The sequence below is a fragment of the Mus musculus genome, chromosome 9, assembly GCF_000001635.26.
Source record: "Mus musculus strain C57BL/6J chromosome 9, GRCm38.p6 C57BL/6J".
NCBI classification, from domain to species: domain Eukaryota; kingdom Metazoa; phylum Chordata; class Mammalia; order Rodentia; family Muridae; genus Mus; species Mus musculus.
In genome coordinates, this window is record NC_000075.6 from 116,085,940 (window position 1) to 116,098,074 (window position 12,135).

General features: G+C 46.8%; 1 protein-coding gene across 2 annotated transcripts in view; it reads right to left on the reverse strand.

The window, feature by feature from the left end:
• Positions 1-1,755: 1,755 nt before the first annotated feature.
• Tgfbr2 (transforming growth factor, beta receptor II) overlaps positions 1,756-12,135 on the reverse strand; it is an 87,669-nt gene continuing 77,289 nt past the window's right edge. For both annotated transcript variants that reach the window (NM_029575.3, NM_009371.3), the window contains 2 exons: positions 7,007-7,134; positions 1,756-4,618 (listed from right to left, as the gene is read on the reverse strand). In NM_029575.3, coding sequence (NP_083851.3) covers positions 4,439-4,618; positions 7,007-7,134 — 308 coding nt within the window. In that variant the 3' untranslated portion in view covers positions 1,756-4,438. The remainder of the gene's footprint in view (positions 4,619-7,006; positions 7,135-12,135) is intronic.

Sequence of the window (12,135 nt, forward strand, 5' to 3'; positions counted from 1 at the left end):
GAAGAAATACAGAAAAGCAGGCACTTTGGTTGCACAAAATTTTAGGTCCTGGATAACTTGGCTTTGCCCCAGACTGTATCTCAGGAGCCTGTGTTCTGACAATCCAGTCCTTCCCCCTGGGAGTGCGTGCCTTCCTGCCCTCCCTGGCCTGATGGGTGAATGCTCATCGAGTGTGTGCTCTGTTTATACTGCCAACGCTCACACAGACAGAGCCTTCCCTGGTCTATCTATATACCACTCACTCTTCCACATCCTTCTGTGTTCTTAATGCCATCTGGGATTTTCCTATAAATCCGCCTTTATGCAAAGCAGCAACTTACTACCAGCCAAGATGCAGGCTCAACACACCAATGCAAAGCTATGTATGGGGCTGTCAAAGGGTACCCAGGGCAATCACTGGCATGCTAGTCAGAGGCAAGAAAACGCACACAGATGCACATTCTCTGAGGCAGCCATCGCTGTGACAGTCCTGGAATAAATAGCCACATGGGCCAAAGCAGTTCCTGGGACAGAGAGAAGCCATGCTGGCACACCAAGAGCCACCATGCCAGGACACAGGGGCTCAGGAACAGACCACAGAGATAGGGGACAGCAGGCTGCCAAGGGCTAGCTACTGTTCCTCTTTTATTAGTGAGCTTCTGTTGAGGATTACCTTTTGGTCGTGTGTGTGTGTTCATGTGTAGGCATGCATGTGCACATGTGCACATGTGAGTGAGGAGGTCAGAGGTTAAACTCCAGTGTTACTCCTTAGGCCTGTACACTTGGATTTTCACACAGTCCCTTCACTGACCTAACTGACCTGGGGCTCAGTTAGGCTAGGCTGGTTGACCAGCAAGCTCTGAGGAGTTCCTATCTCTGCCTCTCCAGCTAGGATTATAAGCACATTATATCACCTGTGTTATAACTACATTATATCACCTGTGTTATAAGCATATTATATCACCTGTGTTATAATTACATTATATCACCTGTGTTATAAGCATATTATATCACCTGTGGCTTTTTCTGCCTCAAATCTGAAGGCCAAGCTCATTTCCTCATGCTTATACAACTGCCTTATCTCTCCTGGATTGTTTTTAAAGAGACATGAGTCTGTTGTAAAATACCCCACCCCTGACACACACACACACACACACACACACACACACACACACACACACACGCTCACACTCACACACTCCACAAGCTGTCTCCATCAGAGCACTGTGACTACCCACAAGAGACCTCCAAGACGGGGCTGTTGCCATATTCTCTCCCAGAAGCAGAGGTCATCAGACCCTTCCCTTAGATCCCACCCACACTTTTCTATACCTTCCTCCCGGATGTCTGTCTTTCTGGCCAAGCTGCAAGTGATTCTATGGTCTCAGGATGAGCTAGCGTGTGTGGGGACAGGGAGGCTAACAGAAGGGCGCTTAGTCTGTGCAGCTCTGGGGAAGTCAGCGTTCATGTGGGGGTGAAACTCTGTGGGTGATTCACACTCCTGGAACTTGCCCTGTATCAGACTCTGTTAGTAAGCATGACAACTTGTTTGCTTGACAAGTGGGACTTTGACGGGATCTTTACTTTGTTCTGTCCCTGGTGACACAATCTGAGGTGATCAGACATGGCACATCTGCTCAGGGAAATGCGCTCACAGTACTACTCATGGACAATCCATGTGGAAGAGCACAAAAGGACATTTTTGGCCATGCTGAAGAATAGTCTGGTGTGTGAAGTGGGTTTAGCTACTGGGGACAGCAACAAGAGGCAAGGTGGTCTGCGGACTTTGGATTTATTTGATCTACTAGACATTTTTATTTATATAAAAGACAAACACTGCATAGATTGAAAATAAGTGCTTTAGGTTTTGATATAAAAAGAATATTGTGCATTCATTCACATTCCTATTTGAATACATGAATATGGCCGAAGTGTTCAATAAAAGAATAAAACTTTCCCTTTATGTAGAGTAGTGAACAAGAGTCAACACTTTGAGGAATGACAGCGATGCTATTCCTTGGTCTTTTTCTTGAATAAAGAAAAGAAATGACATAAACAAAACAAGCCACAGTAACATGACACCATATTCCAGTTTCTGATGATGACCCGGAAGTGAAGTCACTTTTGAACCCTAGAAATCCCACTAGTGGACCAGCATTCTGTAAATTCCCCGCTAGAGGGCGGTGAACAACAGCTACTGGGTTAGCACTGGCAATCCAAAAGAAGCAAGTGGGCTTGGGGGTTTCCATGGTGTTCGAAGCCACAGAACACATAGATTTTTGTCCTACCCCCAATTTGACCATGTTGACCAAACAGAACAAAAGGCCCCCTTGGTGGTTCTCCAATCATGCTCCTATTTGGTTGAAAATAAGTCGCTTCAAAAACACAATTTCTTAACAAGACAGACTTTGGTTTGCAACATCCACATTTGTTGGGGGATTAACAAGTTTCCTTTTAAAGCTCATTCCCTGCTCTCATCCAAGTGGACACAGAGTCCCTGTCTCTACACAGGAGTCCTGTGTGACCCCTGTTCAAATATGCACTTGTAATTTCTGCCAAGGTTAGGACCATGCAGAGACCAGTAGCCATAAAGAAAGATTCTTAGAGCAGAGAGGTTCCCTTGCAGAGGCAGATGAAACTTATTATGCATACAAAGAGCCCTGACCTAATGAGGTCACACACAGGTGGTCTCCTGATGTCCAATTTATGTCAATTTCAAATCATAACATCAGATAAGTTTTGTGCAATCCAATCTGTTCCCAGAACAGGGTGAAATGAATGCACATTTCTAGTGTGTGCACGTGTGTGTGGGTGTTCGTGGGTGCACCTGTGATGGAGACCAGAAGTCAGTCAATGTCAGATGTTCCTCAGGGTGCTGCTCACCCTGCTTTGGAGACAATCTTCCTAGCCCTGGGCTTCCAGGGGTGTTCGTCTTCCCAGGGCTGAGATGATAAGAGTGCCCCACTGAACATGACTTTTGTCGTGGGTTCTGGAGGGGTTGAACTCAGGTCGTCTTGCTTGTGGTGCAACCATTTTTACTTGCTATCTCTCCATGCTCACGAACGCACTTTTCTTACAATGGATCCTGACTGGAAGCAGCTTTCATTTCCAGACTGGGGTGGGTGTGAGTAATGGGAAGTCTGGAGGCTTAGGAGTGAGCAGTGAGGCAGCTGCAGCCATGCCCTTCTTGCTGGAAATGATGCCCCCTGGGGGCGGAGCTAGGAACCACCTCCTCTGCTTATTGGGGAATCTAAGCTTCTCTGCAACCTCCCAAATAGTTCTAAAGAAGCTCAACTAACTTTTTCGACAGTGTGTTGATCGAGGAAAAGGAGGGTTCAAAGAGTCCCCGGACACAGCTGTACAGTATGGGCAGCGTGCGCCATTCAAATCCTGTCCGCTATTTGGGAGGCTGGGATAATGGAACCCACTGGTGTTGCCATGGCAAGCTGGAAGACCCAGCAGCAGAGCGACAAAAATTAAACACAGTGAGGCTGAGGGGCTGAGTGTAGGGTGTGCCTTGTTTTAAAAAAATCAACAAAGGATAATGGCAGGGAACAAATAACAGTTACTTATGCACAGGAAAGGATCAAAGAACTCAATCTTATTAGTAGATGGTAGGCCAATTTCATGGGTGGGGAACGGTCTTCTTTGATTTTTGGTAGCCCGTAAAAGCAGAAAAATGGGGCCAAGTTTCAAGGCTAAGTCAGAAGGTTCACAAGTCAGAGTGGGGCTTGAATGTCAAAGATAACAACCAAGAGAAGCAAAGACACATGGGAGATCCTGGGACTCAGTGCTGGACTGGAGCTCAGCTCCCTGGTCCATAAAGCACCCTACTGTAGAGGGTCATTATTGCAAAACAAAGTGTTTTGTGGCCAAAGCAGGCTGCAAGGCATGGATCCTTCTCATACAATTGTGCCCCCAACCCTGCTGTCAGGGGATCGTTGCTTGTGTGACTGATTGTCAAGTGCTAACGCTATCCCGAGTCCCTTCTGCTCCATTCTAGAGCTCTCCAATAAAAACTAATTCCCCGGGGAACACATTTGATCATTTTCTTTGTCTCCTTGCAGAGTATGGCTATATATAGAGAGATATAGACATATAGATATATAGATATATATAAAACATAGCTATTCGTATTTACACACAGGCATTAATAAAGTGCAAACGTTATTGGCTGTTGTAAAAATCAATCTCATTTCCTGAGGAGGTGCTAGCACAGCTTATGCCATGACAGTCTCCAAGGCATAGGACGCTCTCTGTCACTCATCCCCCGCCGCTGCCACCGCCGCTATGGTTGTTGCTGCTGCTGCTGCCGCTTCTAAACACGGGGCAGCTCCTGGGGAAGAAGGGAGCAAGTCCTTGGTTTTCCAGAAGCATCAGTCAGGAGAGAATCCTGCTGCCTCTGGTCTTTGGCTAGAGGACGGCTTCTGGAGGCTTGGCCCAGCCTGCCCAGAAAAAGCTATTTGGTAGTGTTCAGCGAGCCATCTTCTGGAATCTTCTCCTGGGAGCAGCTCCTCCCAGAGAGTCTCTCCGGATGCTCCAGCTCACTGAAGCGCTCTGCCACACACTGTGCTGTGAGACGGGCTTCGGGGTCATGGTCCCAGCACTCGGTCAAAGTCTCACACACGATCTGGATGCCCTGCAGAGGAAAGGAGGGGGGTCCCAAGGGCACCGTCAGTGGGTGGTCTCCATGGAGTTAGTATCAATACATCATTAACAAGGTCCACAGTTCAGAATAAGGCTCACTCTTTCTATGTGTTCATGTGTAGGTAGGTGTGGGTCAAAGGTCACTGTCAGCTGTCTTCCTCAAAGACACCTTACTCTTTGAGACAGGGTTTCTCATTGAGCCTGGAGCTCACTGATTTGGGATCCTTCTGCCTCCTCTTCCTTCTGTGCTTGTCTTACAGGATTACATCATGGCCACCAGCTTTTTACATGGGTACTGGGGATTCGAGCTCAGGTCCTCACCCTAATTTGCAATAGTGCCATCTCTCCAGTGCCTAGGGTCTACTCATGGTGGCATACATTGTATAGAATGTAACAGATATATCCATTACAGGGTCTGAAGGACTTCCGTTCCTCACTTTAAGCTGGGCTCTCTCTTTCCCTTGACTCTTTCATGGCCTCTGGAGATTTTCTTCTTTCAAACTGTAACCGTGCTAGCCCATAGGTACCCTTCTGTTTGAATGGAGCTGGACCCTCAAGCCCAGAGTGGGGCAGGCATTAACCTGAGCTCATTTGGTAAAGCCTGTCTTTCACAGAATGACTTATAAGTTGCTTCCAGAATTGCCTAGGGTGACTCAGACACCCCCGTCATCTCCATTGACATTAAGCTAGGCCCTCTGACGTGACTGTCTTTGTATGTCAAATATGCTTGACTGTAAGATATTTCAAAGGTGGCCCTCCCCAACACAACCCTACTCGCTAAACTCACTCCCACGCACGGAAGGCTGTCTAGAACAGCAAAGCACTCTATCTCAGCTGGATTTCATTTTGTGTCAAGAATGTCTTCCTTAATGTTTTGAGTTCTTTGAGAAAATCAGAAGGTAAGTGCATGGCCCGAGAGGTGGAAATAAGATTAGCTCTTTCCAATGTGGAGGTCAACATTGCCTCTCATGATCTCCATACTGTTGGCAAAGATACATCTAACACTCTTGCTGGAGAGTTGGTGTTTGCCAGGCGATACCAGCAACTTTCACAACTTCTGGGGAGTTCCCCTCCCTGCCCCCAGTTCTTGATGTGGGATTAATTGCATAATTCACCTAACTGATGGTATTGATTGATGGCCCTGTTAAGAGTAGAGTGTTATTGTTGCCACACCAGAAACATTTATTTTGTTCTGACACAGTAATTACAGGCTGTAAATTAAATTAAATATTAAGCATTACCTTGAAATCAATAGGGCAACAAATCTCATTAAGAGAAAAAAATGTATTATGCAAATTCTTTCCAGAATTTTATCATAATGAATAATGACTTCATTAAGAGAACTTTACAGGGGAGACTTCAAGAGACGGTGACAGAGTTTCAATGGAGCATACCATTCCTGGGCCTTCTAAATCCTGAGATTCTACAAACAGCCTTGCATTTTTAGAACCAAAGACAATTTGCCTGAGACTCCCTCTGGTAAATACTCTGACCCCGGGAAGCCTGGCTCACCTACTCCCCATCACAGGGCTGGCTCTGGGCCAGGGCTGCTCTGAGCAGACTTCCTGCCCCATTTGTCTTCCTGGCTGTGCCTGGCTTGCTGTTTCTGGCTCTCCTTTGAACGCCCCTTGCCTTGAGGCAGACCTTCCCAGCCACTGTCTGCAAGGAAGAAGGACTTCATCTGAAAGAGCCATAAAGGGCTATGCTGGATGGAAAAGAATCGGAAAAATACCGGTCTAGCTCTTTCTTTACTGAGGCTTTCTCGGGAACATCACACCTGTGGCCAACCATCTCTCACTCACAACCTACCCTTTCTTCTCTTCTCCTCTACCACGGCTATGAGCATCCTTAACTTCAGGTTCTGACAGTGAGCTGTGAGGATGTCACTCAACAGGTGGCCCGGCAACCTCCTTCACCTGCAGGCTCCTCTGCATTGATTTCCGGTCCTCCATTGTGGTGAGCCAGCCTCCTCTTCCCTAAGCTCATACACAGTGTCCCTCTCGTTTCCATACACAGCCAGCATGTATGAGCACACCAGCTACCTGGCAACGCTGTTTGCTTCCAACTGCTAAATATTTCTTTCTGAGGTTGAAGGACCTCAGAGGAGCAAAGTCAGAGCACAGAGGGAATGAGGTGTAGGCTCCTTGTGTGAAGACTTGGGAGGTGACCGGAGGCACAGCTAGCAACAGATCTCAACTCTGCATCCAGAGAGCTTGGGGAAAGTGACCAGTGCCCTATGGTGCTTATCTGCGCTTTCTATGGGAATGCTGCGTTAGCCTACTGAATGCAACCCTCAAGGTCATTCGCTTATGCTGGAATTTTCCTTACGAACACAAACCCAACAGAGTTTCAGAGAACCAAGGAAGCCAGCCCTCCTTACCTGGTGGTTGAGCCAGAAGCTGGGAATTTCCGGCCGCCCTCGGTCTCTCAGCACACTGTCTTTCATGCTCTCCACACAGGGGTGCTCCCGCACCTTGGAACCAAATGGGGGCTCGTAATCCTTCACTTCTGTGAAGAGAACAGGCAAACACAGACAAGATGAGCATAGGGTACATACACGACTGCGGGAAGTGTGCTGGGTGAGAGCCTGGCTGGGTAGTATGAGGTACCCGAGGGCAGAATGAACCTGCCATTGCTAGAACACTTGCAATGGTGGTGGGTTAAAATAAGAAGGCAGGGGTGGTGTTGGAAGGATGCTGGGACATAGTCCATTCGGTGATTGATTGTTCAATCCTTCTAGACATCATGCTAATAGCTGACACCTAGGGAATAAGGCAGACAGGAAACCAGCTTTCCCATAACGCAGGCACTCTCAGTTGGCGGGGAGAATACTTTTTTTCTAAGGGAAGAAACAGATTATCATACATACCATGGTACACAGACAAACTCATACCACAAACATACAAACAAAACACAAAATACTCATACATACAAAATAATAAAAATAAATAATTAATTAATTAAAATAAAATACTTTTTAAAAGCTGTATGTATTTCAAAGCTTCTTGTCCTCCACAGGCCCACAGTAATAAAACAGACTCAATAAATGATGTTCAATTTCATGGGAACATTCGCCCTCCAAAGGAATGGAGTTCTGAAAGATGCTCTAACCTGGATGGTTCCTGAAGACATTAATTAGTAAGAGAAGTAAGCCAGACACCAAAGTGGAATATTGTGTGTATGTGTGGAATATCCATGTAATGTCCCCACCAAAACTTTCACTGGAGATTAGCCACTCTCATGAGGCACCGAGAGGGAAGGGGGCGGGGGTGACCTTCATAGTCAGCTGAGGGAAACTCTTCCTTAGTAAATCTTTTCACGGATTCTTAGACGTCTTTGAGAGTGGGTCTGTTACTATAGCCAGTTTAAAGCTGTCCTGGTAGTGCAAGGTCTCACCACCCAGGAGTTCAGTGTCTACCTGTGTCACACAGGGACGATCTGTCTCTAACAAGGCAAGCATGACAAGCCAGTCTGCTTCTCACACTGTGGTGGTACAAGGAGCACCAGGCCACACTGCTGGACTTCCTGCTCTCCAGAACCGTGAGCCAAAAGAAAGCTTCTCCTTTAATGACCCAGCCTCAAGTATTTTATTGTGGCAGTAGAAAGGAGGGTTAAATCGCTCTGGAGCCAGACTCACAGAGATGAAGAGAGAGTGGGTGTTTCTCTGGGAGTTAGGAGATGATTATTAGGGGCGAGGGGGGTAGAAATGTGGGTTTGGTGTTTATAATCGGTAGAGAGTTTCTGATGGAGAGAATGAGAGAGTTCTGGGGCTGGGGACATGTGGCTCAGTGGAGAGTGCTCACCTACCATGCACCACGCCCTAGGTTCAAGTCCAATCCCCAACACCACGAAGGACAGTGTGTGTGTGTGTGTGTGTGTGTGTGAGAGAGAGAGAGAGAGAGAGAGAGAAACAGAGACAAACAGAGACAGAGTGACTGTGAGAAAACAGACCAGCAATAAACATTAACAGAGCTAAAGAGGAAGGCTGGGCTACATCCTACATTTCCCCCTAAAATATGCAGGATCGTTGGCCTTTAGCTTTAAGATAATTTTCCTTAATGAGCAGAAATTTTAGAAATTGCCTTCTGTGCTATGAACGGAAGAAGGTTTCGTGGTAACACGGAATCTTAAAGAGGGTTGGCCTCTTTTCTTTTCTTTTTCTATTTCATTTTCTCAGAAGCACATTTACCTTTTACACCTTCACCCCAGTCAAAAAGCTCTGTGGAATCTTATTTTATCATTTTACTTGCTGACTGATTTTTTTTTAAATTCTCATTTAAACTTTGATATTTTCATACATTCAAACTTCTATTTTGATTATACCATCCACCACCTCCCTCTGCTTCTCCCTAGTGCCCCCATCTCTCCCCCTAATTTTACATTCTCCTTTTTGTTATCAATAATACCCAGGGTATTTTTGTAGCTAATTTTTTATAGATTTAAAAATTTTTTTCTCTTATTTTACAAAGTAATTGCATTTATGACACTGAGACAAACACACATCCCTTTTCTCCCCATTTTACTTTGAGCAGCCAAATAATTTATCTACCTTGGTCTTAGGGTAAATTCTGAAATGTGACTTTTTGGCACATCCACCACTTCTTTCTCCCAGTCCCTGTCCTCCATCAGACGTTAATCCTGAGGCTCAAGCCTGGGCTGGGGTTTTCTGTCATTCCTTTCTCAGACTCCTGCTTTCAACTTTGCTTCCTACATGGTGGGCATCCAGAAAATCCAAATGATGGTTTCAAGCAAAAGGTGAGGCCCAGAGAGTGAGCGCAGGCTCCAGATGAGACACCATACCCCTCTCCAGCGCTTCCCACAGAATGAATGGAGTGACTCGAGGGTCCGCCCTCTTCCCTTCCAAATTATCTCATGCCCCAATTCAACCAAAGAGCATGTTTCCCTGTCCCATCCCAAGTCAGGACAAGATAGGGTGAGATTTGCAGGAGCTATCAGTTACTTATTAGATACCGTATGGGGCCAAGGACTCCCATTTCTCTTTGGCAGCTCTTGAAGTTGTGTTTCTTGCCCTCTACCAAGCTAAGACCTCTAGACCGGCTCAAGAGTTGTCCATAGCCCTCACTCCTTCCTCCATCTCTGCAGAATTATACTACGCTGATGGAACTACCCCAGCCTGGAGATGCCAGGACATGACAGCTACCTGCCAGGGGCAGCCATGTCACAAGGCAAACTAATCCAATCCTCTTCTGGCCTTTGCAAGCCTCTCTTAGAGCCTCTGCGGGACAAGGCTGAGGCCGGGCTCTGTGTGAATATATAAGTCATGTCTCAGCTTCTTCTCCTGGCTGTTCCTGCTTCCTTCCTTCCTTCCTTCCTTCCTTCCTTCCTTCCTTCCTTCCTTCCTTCCTCCCTTCTTTCCTTCCCTCCTTCCTTCCCATGAGACATACTCCACATGAATAATGCCTTCCTCACTCTTTATGTCAGCTCCTCCTTCTGGCAACACAGGCCATCTGCCCAGTAAGATCTTCTTTCTTTCTCTTTCGTCTGCCCAGCAGCACCACCTGAAGATTACTGCTGCTCTACCCCTGGGGGATGGGGCTTGCACATGCTCAGAACCACCCAGCATTATGGTGGTTCCATGAAGTGTTTTCACCTTTTTGGAAAGCTTTCTTGCTTTCTCCTTCCCAGGGAGCACTTCTGAGAGTGCTCCAGGAACCACAATTCTCTTACCCATGCTTAGAGATGACAGGGCAAAACACTGTACCACAGAGAAGCAACTATCAGGAGGACACTCAAGCCCGCTGTCCACCCCATAGTTGACAGGCCGGAAGAAGAAAGACAACACTTGCATGTTTGCATTATTAACTACAGTCAGCCAATTCCACTCCAAGTCATCTGTGATGTGTGTAACACCATTCAATGGGCTGCAATCAAAAGCTAAGGAAAAAGCCTCAAAGGAGAAATACCCTCCCAGCTTCACGACTATGGACACACAACGTGGCCATCAGCCACCTCACATTCCTGTATCCATGACTGACTGTACCCTAAAACTATGAACCTAAACAAACCTTTCCTTTCTTAAGTTGTTTTGGTCATGGCTGTCAATCACAGCACTCATTTTAATGTTTCAACTCAGCGTGGGCCAAAGGAGGCTTCTGTAAAGCAAGGGAGAAGGTGGCTGCTGACAGACTCAGCTGGGAACTGAAGTAGTAGATGCTCCGGTGGAAGAGGAGAGGAGACATAATGTTTTTCTTCATAGCAAGGAGAAGCTTAACTGAGTTTCCCTTTGTTTTGCCTGAGACCTTGGGAACTGTGAGACTTTTGTGCTCTAAAACAACCAAAGCCTGCTTCCTCTCCTTGGCTAAGATGGGGAAGAAGAGGGTCAAGGGTCATTCATCTGCAAGGCTCTGGTAGAGACTGGCTCTCTGGACCACACGGGGAGGATCTGAGAGCTTCGTTGCCTTTTAAATTTAACATGGAAAAATGAGATGGGGACAAAGAGTATCATGTGACCTAAACTGGCAGGTGGCTGTCCCTTGGAAATGACCTCTCAGGAGGGCACGGTGGTGCATGGCAGTCATCTCAGCACAGGGAGGCTGAGGCAAGGAGGTGGTATGGATCTAAAGCCAACCAGAGCTAGTCAGTGACCTTCAGGCCGACAGTCTGCGTTACAGAGTGAGATCGCATCTCAAAATCAATTCAGTCAGTCGGTCAGTCAATCAATCAAGTAATTTCCTAGGTCAGGAGTGGGGAGAGGACCTGAAGTACACACACATCTGCACTTGTTAATTAATTAACTAATTAATTAATCACAAACCACAGTACACGTGTGAAGGTCAGAGGACACTTACGGGAGTTCTTCGTTCTTTCCTTCTAGCACACGGGTTCTGGGACTTGAACTCAATAGCACAGGCCTGGCAGCTGGTGCCTCCATCTCCTGAGCCATCTCCCATCCCTGTGCACACATTTGAAACTGACTTCTTCTTCAGTCCCCGTAAATGCCACCCTTGCCCACTATATGTGTCCACAGCAGATAACAACGTGTGCTTGGTATTTCTGTCTTACCATGGATTCTGTTCATTCTTTTTGTCCAGTCTTTTCCCTCACTTTTGAATACCCTGGTCCTGACCTTTCTCCCTTCTTCTCCTACAAGGTGTGCCCAGATGGCTTACGCTTGGCTCCGGTTGCACCAGTCACTTAGCCAATGCACCTAGTGTCTATTCTGGACACTATAGAGCACAGGCACCGGCTGCTACTTGCATGGCTCTTCGGGGAATCCTATTTGCTGTTCTCTGAGCCCCCATGGGGACCTGGGAACATGAATATGGAGAGATTTTCTAACTGTTTCTCAATTCTAAATGTCCTTCCAGTCTCAACAGGTGTTCACTTTGACCCTGAATGGGAGGGCACACTCCTTAGTCAAAATATGGACTCTGAGAAACAAGGTCAGAGGTCAGACCCCTGTGGGAGAAGGTTAACAGACAGGGAGTCCTGTACTAGGGTGATGGGTACTGATGGGACTCATCGTCTGTACCATAAAATCGTCCTGGG